The sequence below is a fragment of the Staurois parvus genome, unplaced genomic scaffold, assembly GCF_062004578.1.
Source record: "Staurois parvus isolate SC_StPar_1 unplaced genomic scaffold, SC_StPar_1.0 ptg000105l, whole genome shotgun sequence".
NCBI lineage: Eukaryota > Metazoa > Chordata > Amphibia > Anura > Ranidae > Staurois > Staurois parvus.
The window spans coordinates 5,291,494-5,310,435 of NW_028317901.1; the positions used below are offsets into that span (position 1 = coordinate 5,291,494).

Consider the following 18,942-nt stretch of genomic DNA (forward strand, 5'->3'; position numbering starts at 1 on the left):
TAAGACTATCATGAAAACTACAAAAGAAAGATCAACACAGCACATAACTTTTGTCTTTCACATATATCCTAATGTATCCTAAATATAGTTGTGATCGCTTTTGAAGTAAATTTGAAGAGGAGGTGGTTTTTCTCCTGCTTTGCACCCCTGTAATTTTTTTTTTCCACATGTGTACTTGATAACAAAATGCAATTGTGTGCTGTTAGATGAAGTCCCTTGCTCTAGGCAATCAATCAGTTTCCTAATGGCACCTAGTCATGCAAAATAAATACTTTATCAAGTGACTCTGCTAATTAACTTCATGAAGAGCTGCTGTTACATTTGGGATAAAGCACAGCTGAGATTGTTACAAGATGGTATCATGGGAAAGCCTATTAAAATGCTGGAGAAAAAAAATTACTCAAAAATTGAAGAACAAAAAGAAGAAAAGAATGGACGCTGTTATGGTATAAATTGAAAATGAACAGAAAACAACGTATTTAACTCTTTGGTTGTTTTCTAACCTAGAGCTGTGTTTGCGAGAAGGGGGCTTTGCATACGTTTAAAAAAGCAGTTTAGGCTTAAAGACTACATAAAACCCCCAAAACGTTATATATTTTCTGAACGCAGACACCTGAGAGAATACAATAGTGGTAGTTCCAATTTTGTATGAAACAGTATTACCGCAAAGGTCTAGGAGATGCAAAATTTCAGTAAATAACACACTAAAGTAAATTTTAGGGTAACCAAATGCAATAAATAACAAATTTTTTGAGAATTATAAAATCTGAGGTTGCACCGAGTAAATAGATACCCAACATGTCAAACCTTAATTTTGTGTGTGCCTGTGAAACGGGGGACAAACTTCAATACCCTATTTTTTCTTTGATCGACTCTTTAAAAGCCCCCTATAGATCATCAGTTTAGCATTAGAGGAGGTCTGGATCTAGAATTATTGTGTTCACTCCGGTGTGTGCCGCGATATGTAGCGTGTATCGCAATCAGCGGTTTCGTGCATAAGCATCCTGACGTGTGCGTTTACATCTCCACATGCTTATATGTGGGGGAACCTCAAATTTTGGGGGGATTTTATGTGCTTGGGTGTAACTTAATTTTTTTTTTACAATTTATACATTTTTTTTTTTTGCTTAACTTTGTGTCTCTTATGTGATGATTTTTTTTGGCGGCAGGTTCTCTTTAATGTTTAGACCCTGGATGTCTCTTTTGTGCTGCACTGAATGCAGTGCAATGCATATTTAATTGCAATACATTCTTTCCCAGCCATACTTGCTGAGGAAACTGACATGGTGACCTGGAAGTGACATCAAACATGTCACTTTCTGGGTCAAAAACAAGGAGGGGAGGAGAGCAGACTTGTTTCCGCTCTCCTCCATCCCCTTCATCCATCGGCTAACCACTATACTGGTCCCTGGCCCGCAGATAGTCAAGTGAAGCCCTGCATACATAAGAGCCCGCGCTGTTACCTGGGGTGTGTAGATGCAATCGAGCGGCACTGCAGCTGTCCAAATGCTTCCACCTGACAGGCAGGAGTCTGCTTGTCACATTTTCACACCCTCTGCGAAAGTGTTAAAATACACAAACTGTTTTTAAATGAGGATCAGACTGTTTCAAGGCTTTCTTTTTCAATTTCCAGAACATATTTAAAAAAAAAAAAAAAAAAATTCTTGGTATTTTATTTTTTAACATTATTCACTTCACTTGGTATATGTAAGGGTTTATAACTACTTAAGGAATATAATTTATTTAAACTGTATATGTTTCTATAAAAAATAAAAATGTGTTGGATAGTACAGTGCTCTACAGAAAACCCCATACTTTAATGTTTTTACCAGGGCTAGCATCTATATTTGTCATACTCCTGGTTTCACACAGCTTTTGTCATTAGCAATTTGTGTTATTTTTTTCACAAAACATTACCTTTTTTTTAAAAACATTTTTTAAATTATTTTTTTTTTAATGAAATTTGGGTACACCTTGAACTAGGGTTCTTTATTTCTTATCAGTAATCTGTTCTGCTTATTCCTCAGTATGTTTTATGCATTGTGTTTAGCCCCTCTGTGTATTAGGTTAGATTCACACCTATGCAGTTTGCGTTTCATTCGTTTCTGCAGTGCATTTTTTATGCATTTTTTGCGTTTTTTTCTTGTTGCATCAAAAACACACTAAATGCTTTTCTGCAGCGTTTCCATTGAAGCCTATAGAACCAAAAATGCAACTTTTTGCATTTAAAAAAAGTTCCTGACCCTTTCCAAAAAACCGCACCAGGTGACAACACAGAGATGTGAACGTGCCCCATAGGAAATCATGTTAAATGGATTGTAGTGCGTTTCTGGAAAACACAAAACGCTGCGGAAAATGCTTAGGTATGAATCTAGGGTTTGTCAAGTTCTACCTCTGGTTTCTGCTCCCCTCACCTGTTTCTCTGCAGTTTGCTTGTTTGATTTGTAGAGGAACATTGTGAATCTATTCAGTGCAAGTCACTGGCTTATTAAATGCCTAGTTTTGCTCATCCTTTCAATTAATCTGATCCTAAACAGCCCCTCCATATGTCAACACTAATTAACAGAATAATTTGTCTCGTAACCTACTTTTTATCTTAAGCAAAAATAATGAATCCATCAAGTTAAAAGGCACAGCAAGAAATATTTTCAGTAATCTGTAAGCATGTGTATACTATGGGATCAAAGAAAACACATTTGCTCTGTTCCTGCTTATTGGATACATTTGATGGGTAATGCTGTAAGGTAAAAAAAATGTATAAGAAATGAGGCATAACAGCTGTCAGTGTGTAGATTTGCAATTTACTATTTAAGGAAACTTGACCTAATAAAAGGTTGGGGGGTGGGGGTCTGTGAAATGTTCTTTGCCTTCATTACATGAGTTGAAATTTGGTCAGATAGCAATATGTGAAAGAAAAGAGCAGCTTTCTGTTGGAAATTAATTTGTTTCTTCCTGTACAGACTTCAGCTCAGCAGGCTCTTATGGGAACCATTAACACCAGCATGCATGCAGTTCAACAAGCACATGATGATCTGAGCCAGGTGGACAATCTGCCGCCGCTGGGACATGACATGGTAAGGTGGATTTAATAAAAGTGATTTCTTCATTTACATATACATAGATGACTATATTTTAATGACAAGATTACATGTTTGAGGGGAGGATCTGAACTGAATCTATTGCAGTTCTGTCATCTGCACAATCCTTGGGAACATCTGGGCCCTGTAGTATAATGTAAACATGCTTGCTTGTTTAAGTTTTTTTTTTTTGTTTTATTTTATTTTTTTTTATTTGGATATAATACTAGTTTTGGGTTTTGGCTTTTACAGTTTTTATTTTATATTTTAGGCTTCCAGGGTCTGGATTCAAAACAAAGTAGACGAGTCAAAACATGAGATTCACTCCCAGGTGGATGCCATTACTGCGGGAACAGCATCAGTCGTGAACCTGACTGCAGGTATATTTACTAAACAACTATAATCTGTGCCCTGGAGAATTTAATTAAGGAAACTGTTGCTGACAGATATCTAGACACTGCCAGTTCTGACCCCTCATTCTTTAAATGCTTGTTCCCTCTCTGTAGTACTGATCCTCTTGCTTCAGTGCTTTTCTGCTTCACTGATCAAGAATACATTTGCAGAGTTCTGAGTTTATTGGATTTCTTCTTTCTGCCAAGTGACTTAATTTGATAGCTATAATGGTCACTCACTCTGCCACATTTCTGTAAAATGCCATCTTGCACTGTTGGTCACAGGGAACAACCCCACTTTTCATTTGCGTGAAAAAAAAAAAATAGATCATAGACAATACTGGTGTTGCAACACCTTAACTCACAGGAGCCCCATTCTTATTATGCTTGAAAATAATTTTTTTCTACTGCATTAGAAATGTGTGCTGAGAAAACATTGGCTCCATTGCAAACATCGTTGTGAAAATTCTACTTTTCTGGCTTTCACTGCCATTACGATATTGAACTGTAAAAAGTGTGCAGATCAGGAAATTTAGAGTTGCTAATCTGCATGTTTGTTCTGGATCAATGAATCTGGAGGTACCAAAGTCTTTTGAAGACAGCCAAGGAACAGGTATTTTCATTACAGGTTTTCTATGAAGCTGCTGGTCACTTTTGGCCTTCTGCCTCAAGCATATAATTGTGAATGAGCTCTGTGTCTTCTGAAGACTGATAATATGAAATGTGAAGGAGCCTGCATCATCTAAACAACCCCAGTCTTGCCATTTACTTTTCAGCTTCAGTGTCTCTCTGTCTCAGACAGCAAGGAGACTAAGGGGTGCCAATGGATAGGATCAGGAATATGTGCCTTGAAGGTTCACATTGCTAAACGGATAATATTTCCAGTTCAGTAAAGTCAAGGTGATTTGCAGCCTTATGCATAAAAGCAGTGCATGATGGCAAAACAAATGTTTGTTTGCGTTTCAATGCTCAATTTTCAAGTATGAGAAAGGTTTTCATTAAAAAATAAAAAGTACCTCTAGCTTATTGAAGAACATTTTGTCATTGCGTGCTAGTGGGTACTGTTCATGTGCTATTTTACATTTGGTTAATCAGTAATCTTCAGACCACAGCCTTGCTGCCTTAAGTGAACTAATTTACAGTGTCTTGCATTTAAACCAACAGTATGGTGAATAAGTATTTTCCTGCAAGGATAAAAGAACTCTGAATTTTTATATGTACACAGGCTTGTTCTGTAAGGAAAACAGCAATGCACACAGTTCAGTACTTCATAAGTTTGGTTAGTTAAAGGGATCTTGTCACTACCACAGCTGATCCTTTGATCATATGTTTAGAGCTAATGGGAGTAGTTTTATACTACAATTGTGCATGCTGCCAGAGGCAAAACTTCTGTTAGCTTTCACAGACACTTACACAGCTTGTATCTCAGATACTTGGGTGAGGGAGGTGGTCTCTATTTTCTACAAGCTGGAGTTTCACCCCCCCCCCCCCAGTTTATTGCATCAAGTTTACTGTGTCACTGAACAGATCAGCAGACCCTACAGTTAGCATTTTTGGGTCTTCTGGGTCAGTAGGTCTTTGCACCAGTTCCTGTTGCAGAATGGTTTCCAGGGTTTTAGGGTGAATTCACACAACTGACAGCTGCTGGAGCACTTTGCCTCTCTGGCAGCTGTCCTTTCCCAACTGTGGTAGGGGGCGATGCACTCCGTTTTTTTTTTTGTTTTGTTTTGTTTTTATTTATTTTTTTTTGTTTTTTGTTTTTTTTGGAAGTGTACAAAATTTCAAATTCATGTTGCTATACAGCCACACCATGTGATTTTGTAAAGCACCCTGCGATATAATGCAGCATGTCTGCACATTTTATGGCAGCATGCAGCTGCAGCTCTGGGCTGCATTGCATTGTGAATGGGACAGGTGTTTTACAATTCAGTGAGTTCTCCCTTACTCTAACCTTTTCTTAGTTCCCAAATTCAAAAGGGGGCACCTGGCTTATCTTCGATTTGCCTTAGTTTGAGCTCAGACATTTCCAAAGTAATTCTCCAGGTTTTTTGTCTCCCTTTGCTAGGGAGACCTCCTGGCTTTTGTGGACTTCAAGGACATGCACTTACATGACCCCATATTTCCAAGGTTCTGCCCCCAGTTGTAGCCCTGCTTCGCTCTGAGTATCACCATTGTGGAATACTTAAATGACCTACTGAGAAAATGGTACATGCTCTGTCGGATGATGTTGCATTGACTCTGCAAATATTGCAACAATTCAGTTGGATCTTGAACTTTCAGAAATCAGTGCCTGTCATGACTTATCCCTTGAAATACCTGGGTTTTGTCCACGATACAGCTCAGGCCATCATTTTTCTTCCCTTGCTGAAATTGTAAACTCTCGCTTCAAGACTCATGTCCTCTTTCAATTTTGTGATTGAAACTCCCGAGTCTGACAATAGCCTCCTTTTGAGGCATTCCCATTTTCACAAGTCAGTCAAGTCTGATTCATTTTGCACTGAGGACATGGTTGTGCTTGGCTTGGTGGCAGTTTAGGAATCCAGCTTTGGAATTGGGGTTGGATTTCCATCCCAACTTTTGGAGAATCCTGGACCTTTGTACTCTAAAAACTGGACAGGTTTGATTCCAGGTACAGCTTTCCTCTAGCATAAGTGCTTTGATGGCTATGTGGGATCAATACACCCTGATCTACACCTTTTTGCTTCTTTGAAACTTTCCCTTGTCGGCTTTACAGGATCGAGGAGGAGAGCATTTTGGTGAATGCTCCAGATTGGTTTAGGCGGATTTGGTACTCTGGCCTTCTACAATTCCTGGGAGATACTCCATGGGCTCTCCAATTCATTCAGATTTTGTGTCTCAAGGTCTAGTTTGTTATGTAGCTTCCCCTGTTCACTCGCTTGGTGACTCTTTGGGATCTGAATCTTGTTCTCTCACTGCACTAAAAAAAAAAAAAAAAAAAGTGAGAAAAAAACCAACCATTTGAACTTATTAGACATCCATGTCTCATGCACAAGGTGGTCTTTCTTGTTGCCATCACCCCGTGCAGCTAGTATCTGAGTGGGTTGCCTTATCCTGCCAGAACCTAACTGGAACCCTTTTTTGGTTTTACAGAAGAACAAGCGGGTATTGATTCCCAGAACTCCTACCTGAGGCAATGGCATGCCTTCTACCTAAACTAGGACAACGTTCTTTCGATCCTCTGTTCAACCCCAGTTCATTAAAAGGAGATTAATGTCTACTGTCTGTATGTGGTTTGGACTCTGAGCGTATCTCCCAGCTACTGCATCTTTCAAAAAGACGGATTCCATCCCCACAAGGGTTTGCCAGCTACTCTCTCCACCATCTCTAGGTGGCTCAGACAGACCATTATTCAGGCTTATGGCCTTAAAGCAAACCCTCCCACCAGCCACCCTTCTCCCCTGAAAAAAGGTCAATAAACATACACAAGGCTTTTAATGGGGAGCAGATTTCTTTTTCTTTGTAGCCTAAGAGTGTATTTGATTTTGGTGATTTAATATAAGGGGGTCTGCTTTAAGGGTTAACTTCTGTCAGAGCGCACTTGGCTAGGTCCGTGTGTGCCTCTTGGGCCTTTTGATTTTCTGATCAAATGTTCTCTAAGTTTTACCCAGTGGATGTTCAGGCTTTATCTGATGCCAGTTTAGGGCAAAAGATTCTTCAGGCAGTTCCAAGTTCTGTTGTTTTCTTAGGCTTGTTGGCATTTGTTTGGTGTGTTGCCCACCCAGTTAAACTGTCTTTGGGTGTCCTTCAATGAATGAGAGAAAACAGAACTTTAAAATTGATGTACGAGTATATTGTATTCTCCTCATAAAACAGCGCTCATCTATATATAACAGATATATTGTAGAGAACAAACAGAAATAATAGAAAACATATAAATAAAATAAAAAGATGTTCTTCCACCAAGGTGTAATAGTCTGTTTACACAAAGTCCAGTCCACCTTATCTATTTCTGCAATGTTGGCTTGAATGATTAAATGGTTAATTGAGCTGTGCTTTATAAGGCCGCTCGTTCTCACTTATGGCCACGCCCTCAGAGGAAGTCGTAATGGCGAAACGCATCAGGACATAACCATCCGTGATGTTAGCACGTTCACCTGCAGTGTGGGACCTCCCACACGCAGAAGTGTAATACCGGTGCTGTGCGTGGTGAGATGCCGCAGACACTGCATACGCGGTGACCATTGTCATAGTTTAATGCGCATTGTATTTTATTGAATGTGAGTAATTTTTAAAGGGGGTTAGTGGCAATAAAGGTTTTTATACAGAGTCACACTATGTGGTTTATTCTCATTCTCTACTTATGCACTGGATCTGAGATATTTGCTGATGAGTTCAGGAGGAGGATTTTTTACATTGCTGATTATCCACCTTAATCTGATTCGTGATACTTACCTGACTGGTTGCGGTTGGTGAGGTTATGAGGAGGATATTCATAATGCTGGTTATTTACCACAATCTGATAATGAGTGTTCACTTTGATGGGGTGCTGATCACTGTAATAGTACAGAGGTGTTGAAGTGAATCTTATTGCAAAACAGCGATTGCCCTTGGAGAAATAAATAAGCTGGACTTGACTTTGTGTAAACAGACTATTACACCTTGGTGGAAGAACTATCATCTTTTTATTTTATTTATATATTTTCAATTATTTGTTTGTTCTCTACAATATATCTGTTATATATAGATGAGTGCTGTTTTATGAGGAGGATACATTATATTCATACATCCATTTATCTATTCTTATTATAACAGCTGCTTATCAATTTTAATGTTATATTTTATTTAATTTATTTCAATTTACTTGAATTCACCAACACACAAGCACGTGGTTATAAGCTATTGTGAGCCTATATTTTTTAAAACAGAACTTTTGTTTTAATCTTGAACAGGTTATATTTACCTGCTCTGTGCAATGGTTTTGCACAGAGAAGCCCCTATCCCCCTCTTCTTGGGTTCCCCACTGGCGCTCCTGGCTATGGGGGCACCCGAGAGGCTCTCTCCCAAGCCGCTACTCTGCATGTCCATTCACACACACAAACGTGGTTTTGCCCCGCCCCGCTCATTGGCTCAATGGCTGTGATTGATAGCCAGTAGCTCCTGCTGCTATCTCAGCTAATGTGAAGGGAGAGTCCTCGGAAAGCCGAGGCTCTTGTGCATATCACTGGATCTTGATGGGGCTCAGGTAAATATGAGGGGCTGCTGCACACAAGATTTTTTACCTTCATTCATTGAATGCATGAAGGTGAAAAACCTTGAGCTTTCACAACCACTTTAAGACTTCCTGTGTCCCTCAGTTGACTGCAGGAAAAGGATTTTACTGTGAGTGCAAAAATCCTATTTTATTTCAGTGTATGTGAATTTTGTGATTTTGCTGTTTACAAAGCAGTACTTGAATAGTTTGCTCTATGTTTTTAGGGGATCCAGCTGAAACTGATTATACAGCAGTGGGCTGTGCAATCACCACAATTTCTTCTAATTTGACGGAGATGTCCAAAGGCGTAAAGTTGTTGGCTGCTCTAATGGAGGATGAGGTCGGAAGTGGGGAAAAGTTACTCGGAGCTGCAAGGACACTGGCTGGGGCTGTGTCAGATCTGCTTACTGCTGTCCAGCCATCTTCAGGAGAGGTCTGTACTGTACGCCTTAATTGATTTTTTGATGTATGTTTCAAAAACCACACTGATAAATCTGAGCAGAGAGGTTTTTATAGGGACAACAACTATGAGAATAGTACAGAATTTCTCGTGGTTATGCCAGCTTACTTTGAGCGGCAACAAATAAGGCTTCATATACACTCCTGAAAATGTTTCATTTTTCATAATATATGCTTCCTATGTGATGCATGTGTAGCACATAAATGATGTAGTTGTTACCCATGTGTACTGCACCATTTATTAACAATGGAGTTGTTTAACGATCCTGCTTTGTAATGGCTCATGTACATGTGCTTCAAACTGAGAACTAAATTAAAGCGGTTCTACAACCTTAAGGTTTTTTTACCTTAATGCATTCTCTGCATTAAGGTAAAAAACCTCCTTTGTCCAGGATACCCCCCAGCCCCTCCTTATACTTGCCTGAGCCTGATCTTGATCCAGTGCTGTACACGAGTGCGGCGTCTTCCCCCCCCTCCTCAGAGGGAAGATTGATAGCAGCAACAGCCATTTGATTCTGATGCTGTCAATCAAATTCTATGACAAAGATGCAAGGGGAGGGGCAAAGCTCTTTTTTTGTCTATGAACACAGGTAGTAGGGCTCGGGGGTGAGTCTGTGACAGTACACCCCCTTAGCAAGTGTCTTACTCGAATGGGGTACTCTGCAGGGGGGACAAGTCAGGAGCGCTGGGGAAGGCCCCCAGAAGAGGAGGATCTGGCTGCTCTGTGCAAAACTCTTGTACTGAGCTGGCAAATATACCATGTTTGTTATTAAAAAAACAAAAAATGTAGAGGTTTAGAATCAATTTAAATGTAGCATGTTGTCTCTACATCAGAGTTGCTTTCTTTTGACGCTTTAAGCAGTTTCATGTTGCTTTAGCATTCACATTGGCTTCCATAGGGCACCAACAATTTTCCCTCTTTGAAGTTCAGTAAGCTCTGACATAAGTCCATATTACTAGCAGCGTACGCAGTGAATGATGAAAGGGAAACTTCCCACCTGTTAGCTAGTTGTCTCATTACACAGAAGAAATTGAATGTTACAGCGCTTCCACTTTCAACGCGTCACTTTCATATCTGTAAATCATGTAGTGTTTCCATTTTTTTTGTGTAACCCTAAAGGTCCTCATAACTGAAAGCTGTTGTTCTATCTAAATGGGTTTATATAATCAGATTGTAGCACATGTGCACAACTTTACAATTTTCTCAGATTTGATCTGTTAGATCAGAACATTTCATTATGAACAATGACATGCAAGTGCCTATGGGGTTGCATATAGACTACATAGTTATTTGTAAATATTGCTGATCTAATATATCATACTGAAGGAACACTGGTGTGTAGCTACACTATTAGCAAAGTACAGTCAAGCTGGCCATGAATATTAGTGAACAGTTTAACGTGCAGTTATGATTCAATAATCTCACTAGGTTTTTTTGTCCAGTTTTCTCCTACACTCGAGCACTCTACTCATACTCCTACTGTAAGGACTTCTGTTTAGGGTAGTGTGGCAGGAGGAAGAGCAGTGCGCAAACTGTCCTAGAGCCAGAAAACGTGCATCCTTTCTAATCTCTTAAATTGTCTATTGAGAATGCTTATTCAAGACTGTAATACCAAAAATGGGCAGATTTTTTTTTTCTTCTTCTCCCTCACATTATTTGTATGCTGGACTCCTGCATAAATTTGCTTCAATGTTTGTTGCTATCTAGTACATTAGATTATTTCTTCTTTGGCACATATCTTTGTACAGTGTACAAGTCATGTCTGTCAGTGATAGGCTGCATCAAGAACTCGCCTTAACAGTGAACTATATACTGTTTGTATTTATATCCTTCACAGCCCCGTCAAACTGTTCTTACGGCAGCTGGAAGTATTGGACAAGCAAGTGGAGACCTTCTGCGACAGATTGGAGAAAATGAAGCAGACGAGAGGTTCCAGGTACCCAAGGACTGGTGGCAAAGATTATTTCAGCCCCTTTCATTTCTTTTTTTTTTTTTTTAACATTCTGTACTGTTATATGCCCTAGGATGTGTTAATGAGCCTGGCAAAAGCCGTAGCCAATGCAGCTGCCATGCTAGTCTTGAAGGCCAAGAATGTAGCGCAGGTGACTGAAGACACAGTACTGCAGAACAGAGTGATTGCTGCTGCTACACAGTGTGCCCTCTCTACCTCCCAGCTGGTGGCCTGTGCTAAGGTGAGCTTCATAGTAGATTCTGCATATCATGCCTTTTGATTACAAGAGTAAAATGTTTTATAGTTTTATATAAATTTTAATTTTTGCATTTCTATGTCACATATTTGTGCTACACAAGTAGCTGTGTTGTACCATTGGCTTACATGTGCTGTTCTTTTGCAGGTAGTTAGTCCAACTATTAGTTCGCCTGTGTGTCAGGAGCAGTTGATTGAGGCTGGAAAGTTGGTGGACCGATCAGTAGAGAACTGTGTACGTGCATGTCAGTCAGCCACTGAAGATATTGAACTACTGAAGCAGGTCAGTGCAGCTGCTAGTGTGGTCAGCCAAGCACTCAATGACCTTCTGCAACATGTCCGCCAGTTTGCTAGTCGTGGGGAACCCATTGGACGTTATGACCAGGCTACAGATACAATAATGTCAGTCACAGAAAGTATATTCAGCTCTATGGGTGATGCAGGTTAGTGGAGTCATTACCTTGATGTTGATTGAAAGTCTTTTCTGTGTATGAGCATGTGGTATAATCAAAGCTGAAATTTAAAATGCATATATTTTGCCTTCCCTGGTTCCTTCTTTCCCCATGTGTCAAAATGCTAATAACATTTTTAAAACAAAATGGTTTCCTTTTTGCTAATTAACAAGTGATTTATTTTCGCTGTGTAACCGTCAAAGCTTTATTTTCCTATGTGGGTTTAAATATGTTCTTTACATTTAATTACAGGAGAAATGGTGCGGCAAGCTCGAGTGTTGGCCCAGGCTACTTCAGATCTTGTGAATGCAATGAGATCAGATGCAGAGGCTGAGCTAGATATGGATAATTCCAAGAAATTACTTGCAGCTGCCAAGCTGCTGGCTGACTCTACAGCTCGTATGGTGGAGGCTGCAAAGGTACACATTTTAGCAAAATGCATATAGTGGATTTGCCGAACAATTTGATTGGCTACACAAATGACAAGCTTGACTCATTTTAGGGAGCTGCCGCCAATCCTGAGAGTGAAGATCAGCAACAGCGGCTTAGAGAAGCAGCAGAGGGACTTCGAGTGGCTACTAATGCAGCAGCCCAGAATGCCATTAAGAAGAAGATTGTAAACAGGCTTGAGGTGAGGAACCATATATTTACCACGATTAAATCTCCAGCATTTAAATGGGAAGGGTCTGTTATAAGCTTCAACAGAGGTTTGTTATATGTCATAATCCAGATACAAGGTTACATTTTGCATATGAAACTGCTTATTATAAGTGGATGGAGACACCTTATATTATATTATTATTACTGCTGACAGCTGGTGTCTTTTTGTGTTATGAGTTTGATATATTTTATGAATGACTCATATTTTTGTGAGTAAGAGTTAAATTCTCAGAAAGCATATATTGTATTATATTTGTATTTTCAAATGGGCTTTCCTTTATTTTTGATTGTCAGGTAAATGCATCAGGGATATGTGAAATCTAGGACAAATTGGATATATGGTTTAGTGCCTTACACAATGACATTTATACTTACAAATTTGCTCTGGTACCCCACACCATAGATAATCAAATTAGAAACAGAACATGCACTTAAAGAACAGAGGAATTTCCAGGCCATTGTACCAGAATTAGAAGGCATGTTTCAGTTCAACGGTTATTTGTTCCCTTTTGTTCTGTTAAATATATCACTGTGATAGTGTTTTGTTACATCTGTTTGAGAAGTGGGAAAATGTTGATCCTGCCAGAAATCTTGAAAACTGATAACTTCATGTGCTTTGCTGTGCTTAATGTTATTGGTATGCATTATTCCCAGCAATCTGGGGACTACAAACACCTCCCCTTGTATTGTGATGAGGAGAGGGTGAGATGTTCTGTAGTGCTTGCACGCTTCCTGTCTCTGGGTGACACAGTGCACCTCCACAGATGCTGCACAATGAGTAAGAATTGTCACTCAAAGGCAGGAAATGTACTATTGGTCCGATCACATGGTGAATATAAGCCAGAAAGAAGAAGATGAATACAGCCATTACATCTAAGGACTGGCAATGCATTACGTTACATATTTGTTCTTGGGGTAAGATACGCATTTCTACTGTGCTGAATTTGCTCACATTTGAAATCTCTTTTCTGTTTACAGGCTGCTGCTAAACAAGCTGCAGCTGCTGCTACCCAGACCATAGCAGCCTCACAGAATGCCTCCGTCTCCAATAAGAATGTAGCAGCCCATCAACAACTGGTTCAAAGCTGCAAGGTAATTGGGCTTAGAACATTTATTTCCTGACCAACACCAGAGTTTACTTCCAACTAAAAAAAAAAATATCCAAAAGCAACAAATAACATTTTTATATAGTGATTTAAAAACCAAAAAAAAAGTAGCATAATAAACTGTTTGAAGCTAGTTTCAATACAGGTTTTAGTTTTGTTTTTTACCACTTTGCCTCTTTGGACATAGTACAAATATCCAGAGAATGAAAGGTTTAAGACAAGAAAGTTTGTATTTGCGCTCTAGCCAGTTTCTGGCTGTAATGTAAAAGTGAATCGGGTGGTTGTACAGCCAGTGTGGTGTTTCCACACAGCCATCAACTAAAAGTAAACTCATTGCCCTGTATACACCTGTAATTGCAGATGTTGCGTTGCAAAGGCATTTAAAGTAATGCCTATTGGAAATTTTGGCTAACATGTATATTTTTTTTTTGGCATTTTTGGGTGCACACAGTTTGGGGCTTGACACATGTATCTATTTACTCTACACACTCTCATTTTATTATTTTGTTCAAAAAACAGAGGATTAAATTGCATTCGTGTTATAAAATTCATTTTAGTGCATCAAGATAGGATGAACAGTTTCGCAAATATTATAATTGCAACTGCCATCTTTGTAGAATATAAACCTCTAATGTTCAGGAAACATATAATGTTCTGGGTGGGGGGTTTATGTAAATTTTATAGCCAAAAATGCAGCTATTACCATGTGCAAAAAGTGAGAAAATTACTCTAGAAGGGCATGAAGGGTTGGTTCACCTTTTAACCGAAAACCTGCCTATGCAGAGGTGTGTCTGCAGATAAAAACAAACTGTGCAGCTCTGACAAAAGTCAGTGTCCTTGTTATAGGTCCTTTTAAATACAGTACCTCCTGAAGCCCAGCTGAAAAACTCCCAGAGATGGCATTATCCTGTCCTGATGCTAGTAAGTAGCTAAGACACTCCCAACCGATTCACACCCCATTGCATGCGATTTGTCTTGACTGTTGCGGTAGCTTTGTGTTTAGTGATGTTTCGACGATGAAGATAGCAGATCACTCATGTGCAGGAGGTTGAGAGCTCACTCCTGTGATGGGGAAGGTGTGCTGTAATGGCTGGAATTGTCTTAGCAACAGCCCATCAACAAGGGAGAACAGGATGATGTCATCTATGGGAGTTTTTTGGACAGGCTTCAAGATGTATGTAAATGGCCTACACCTATAGCAAGGGCATTATAATGTTGCTCAAAGCTGCACAGTTTGTTTTCATCTACAGGCACCCCTTATGTGCATAATCAGTTTTTGGTAAAGGTGAACTAACTCTTTATGTATTGATGCATAATAAAGTAAAGTTTAGGAAGAGCTGGCATCCCAACCTTGTGCGCTCCTCTCATTTACTAGTAAAATGTCAAGCTTCAGATGCAGACAAATGTGTTTCCTTTACCTGGCCTGGGTTATCCTCTGAAATTGCTTGACATGGGGTTTTCTCTGAAATGTTTGAATGTTTTCTGGGCCTGGCCATAGAGAATGATAGCCTTGTCATTCCTTACACCAGATCATGCCCTTAAAGTGTCAAAATATTGGATATCTTCATTTGAGGCCTTTACTAATTTGTTTGAAGGAGAGTGCTAGAAAGACTAGCTTTTCTTAAAGCTCACTATGCTCACCTTTTGTCCAGCAATGCGACATCCCAAAGCTCCCTGCTGGTCGCTGACATCTTTGAGCGGCTGGCTTCCAGGTCTTGATTGCCGGGCGGAGATTGTGTCACTCCCATGCATGTGCGGGAGTGCAGTCAATTCAGCATTGCCGAATTTGTACAGTGAGCTGCACATGCACAGCTCACTGTGTAGGGGCGAATAGGCAGGTAGACCACTTTTAATGCACAAGAGACAAAGCATGCCTCTTGTGCATTAGAAATCCTGCCTGTTCACCCATTTTTTTATGGTAACCTAAAGTTCCACTTGAAAAGAGTAATTATTCATTATTCCTTTTTGGGACCTCTCCATTACAAAAAGCAAAAGGAAGTTCTGCTGAACTGTTTTAGACACAGAATTTCTATGGGAAATCTATTATCAAGAAAATACAAGGGACATTCAAGTCAAACCAGGACTTTTAATTTTACAGGTATAAAAAGGGATGTTGGCGTGGCGGTAATACACTCAGTAGTAAGTGGGAAGTGTGTCTTGTTACTGATAGGTGACCCACATGTCGCGGGCCAGTCCGGAGACTGCTAATCAAGATGGCAGACAACAGTATTCGTGTTTGCATGGAACAGTGTGGTAATGACGTTTCTTGTGAACAAAGGAGTAAAATCTGCAGATATCTACAGACTTCAAGCACAGTAGGGTGATGAGATGCAATAAGACATTTGAATGGTGTAAATGTTTCAAAGATGGCCGTGCATCCTGGTCGTGGTGGTTCCCGGCCCACAACAGTCATTCCTGTGAACATTCAGCGCGTGGAACACCTGATCCTGCATTATCGATGCATAACCTGTTGTGAAATTGCACAAGAGACAAATCTTTTTGTAGAAACAGTGAACACCATGATGACAAAGTGAAGCTGGCTGTCCTAGGATGGTTCAGGCGTACTGTCAAATCTCTCTACGCTGAAGCTTTCCTGGCATTAGTTAAATGATGGAATAAGTGTATAAATTTAGCAGAGAGGTATGTCCAACGTTAAGTGCAATCTCCACTCCTTGAAATTTGTTCTTTTTTTATATAAACTCAAAAGTCCCGGTTTGAACACTCCTTATGTGAGTGTGTGTGTATGTGTGTGTAACTCTATGTATTTCTTTGCTATAGAGGGCATTTTTAGTGGTTTAAATGTCCTGATGAAACATTCTAAATGACTGCTTCTTGCAGATTGTTGCTGACCACATTCCTCAGTTGGTACAAGGAGTGAGGGGAAGCCAGTCACAGACTGAAGATCTCAGCGCTCAGCTAGCTCTCATTGTGTCCAGTCAGAACTTCCTGCAGGTGAGAAGATATTGCCCGCAATTTTGTTTTCACTGCAGCCCTTAACAGCAAAGGACTAATGTTGTCTTGAATACTATTCACTGCAGATGCTGACATGAGCACACATACACACAAACTTTCTTCACTGCACAGAAAGCACTCCTACACTTTCCTTAGGAGGCCACTGTTGTGGCATGTTAAAACTTTTAATCATTTTTAAATATGCTATAAAGTAAGCCCTCACTGACCTCTTTAGTTACAGCCACAGTGAAGCTATTTATCCTCAAAAGTCACAAAAAATGCTGTGAAGTTGTTCAAGGCTGGTCTCTGCATTCTTCTTTTTCATCTTCTGTGTTCCTGCCCTGTGTTTGCACAGGAGATAAGAAGGTTGCCCCTACTTTTACTGCTGGCAGGAAAATTTGAGCTACCAAGAAAGTGAAAACCAAGGATGAATTAAACGTTTTGCAGCTAGAGAGGGCAATTAGGGCTAGTTTTAAAGCTGAACTCCGGGAAAAGCAAATATTGTCTAAATGCAAGTGATTTGTATACTCACTTTAATCTTGGCATGCTTTGTGTATATCCTCCAGATCTGTGATGTAATCTTTGCCTCTGTGTAGGAGCTTTTAATAAAGACCAGTCACTGCTGCTCACTCTCCTTGTGCAAGGTGACTGGTCTTGTGTCTGCCCCCTTCTGTTTACTGCGGACAGCCTATAGTGTGTTTTACTCTGCTGGGTCCCAAAGCAAAAGTGCAGCAAATTGATGATGTCGTTTTGACGTTTACAAGATGATATCTTGTTTGTAAAGGCATTAGGCGCACTCAAAGTTGATTTATATCCTATGTGGCTAATGAAGAATACGTTTAAATTAACATTTTTGTGTCTGGAGTTTTTAAATTTTTAAATTTTAAAGTTTATTTACTGTTTGATAAGAATATATAACTATTAGAATGTCCATAACCTACCAATGTTCTACTTAAGTAATAGTTACAATATATAAATTGTTACTTCTGTGAAATCCAAGTAATTCTGATGTGTGTGTATATAATCAACTTCATACGAATGTTATCAGTGTGAACATTTTAAAATACTTTTTGTGCATATAGCGTTTAAATAAATATAGCAACAGGGAAGCCATTTTTGCTCATTTCAAGTGCAAATGTGTACTATCTCTAATTTTGTGATTCTGCTTTAGGCTGGTTTCACACTGGTCAGGTTTTCTTCTGCTTTTGCTTTAAAAAAAAGCGGAAAAAAAAGTGACGTATTCCTATGGAGTTCTTTACCATAAATTTGGGCATTTATGCAGAGTAAATTAGCACCTTTAAAGTCCTCATTGCTCCAGGATTCCCCTCCCCTTTTTTTCTTTTTTTTTGGGGGGGGAGGGGTAGATTACTTAAAAAAACTTTTGCTTCTCTACATGTTTCTTACCTGGGGATGGTGCTAGTATAATTGTGCATGCCAAGACCTCCCACTCAATGCTTATACCTATGGAAATATTCACTGTTGTTTTTTTTAAAATTCCTGCTTGCTGCATTTTTGGTGCAGGTTTACTGTGGTAAAAAAGAGCACCAAAAAAACACCTCCCCATTGACATCAATGGTAAATGCTGCAAAAACTCACCAAATGTGTTTTTGAGTCCCATGCATAAAAAGCATGGCAAATGGTGGTAAAAACGCATATGCGTTTTTGCTAGCATCGGTGTGAAACCAGCCTTACTGATACTCCCTTTTATTGTAAGGGAGGTATTGGCATAGAATGACTGAAAACAGTCTACATGGCTAATTGATTTTATACAGCAGTTGTTTAGCAGGTTGATTACTGTTCTTTCTGATACATGATATGCAAATGTTTGGGTATCCTCCTCAAACAGGTCTTGTTTTTTTTTTTTTTCTCAGGAAAATAAAATACAGGTTCAGAGAACCTACTAAAAATGGAATGGATAGTTATATTGTGCAATATGTGTAATAGCTTTTTCTCACTCTGATTCAGTCACATGATCCTCTGTGTCACTAAGCAGCAGCTGCAGGGTAGAGGAAGGGAGTCCATGATAACGGCTCTGAATTCCGGGAAAGGTGATGTTACCCAGTGGCTCCCATGTCCCAGCTGTTTGCACCTCCTTCTTTCCCCTGCAGCCGCTGCTGACTGAGGCAGGCGGAGCTGCAATATTACACGACCAGAACAGGCTAAAAACAGTTAAACATGCTCATTTTTTGTACACCGGTTAGCATAGGTATGGGGAAATTTTAAAGATCGTGTTAGACAAGAGTTCTACTTTAATGATTCTTACTCATTAAGAATCAAACGTTTGATGTTTATTAGATGTGTACCCCAAAATTCAGTGTTTGGACCCTTATTTGTTAACCTATTTATAAATGCTATAGAGTTTGGGGTTGAAAGTACCTTTTCAGTGTTTCCGAATGACACCAAGCTATGTAGTGGAATAACGTCC

General features: G+C 39.5%; 1 protein-coding gene across 6 annotated transcripts in view; it reads left to right on the forward strand.

Annotated features, from left to right (window-relative positions):
* The window catches only part of TLN2 (talin 2), a 307,615-nt gene that overhangs the window by 174,265 nt on the left and 114,408 nt on the right, over positions 1-18,942 (forward strand). For all 6 annotated transcript variants that reach the window (XM_089671420.1, XM_089671426.1, XM_089671424.1 and 3 more), the window contains 10 exons: positions 2,961-3,074; positions 3,349-3,457; positions 8,906-9,114; positions 10,979-11,077; positions 11,166-11,333; positions 11,496-11,790; positions 12,052-12,218; positions 12,302-12,430; positions 13,438-13,551; positions 16,404-16,517. In XM_089671420.1, the coding sequence (XP_089527546.1) occupies positions 2,961-3,074; positions 3,349-3,457; positions 8,906-9,114; positions 10,979-11,077; positions 11,166-11,333; positions 11,496-11,790; positions 12,052-12,218; positions 12,302-12,430; positions 13,438-13,551; positions 16,404-16,517 (1,518 nt within the window). The remainder of the gene's footprint in view (positions 1-2,960; positions 3,075-3,348; positions 3,458-8,905; positions 9,115-10,978; positions 11,078-11,165; positions 11,334-11,495; positions 11,791-12,051; positions 12,219-12,301; positions 12,431-13,437; positions 13,552-16,403; positions 16,518-18,942) is intronic.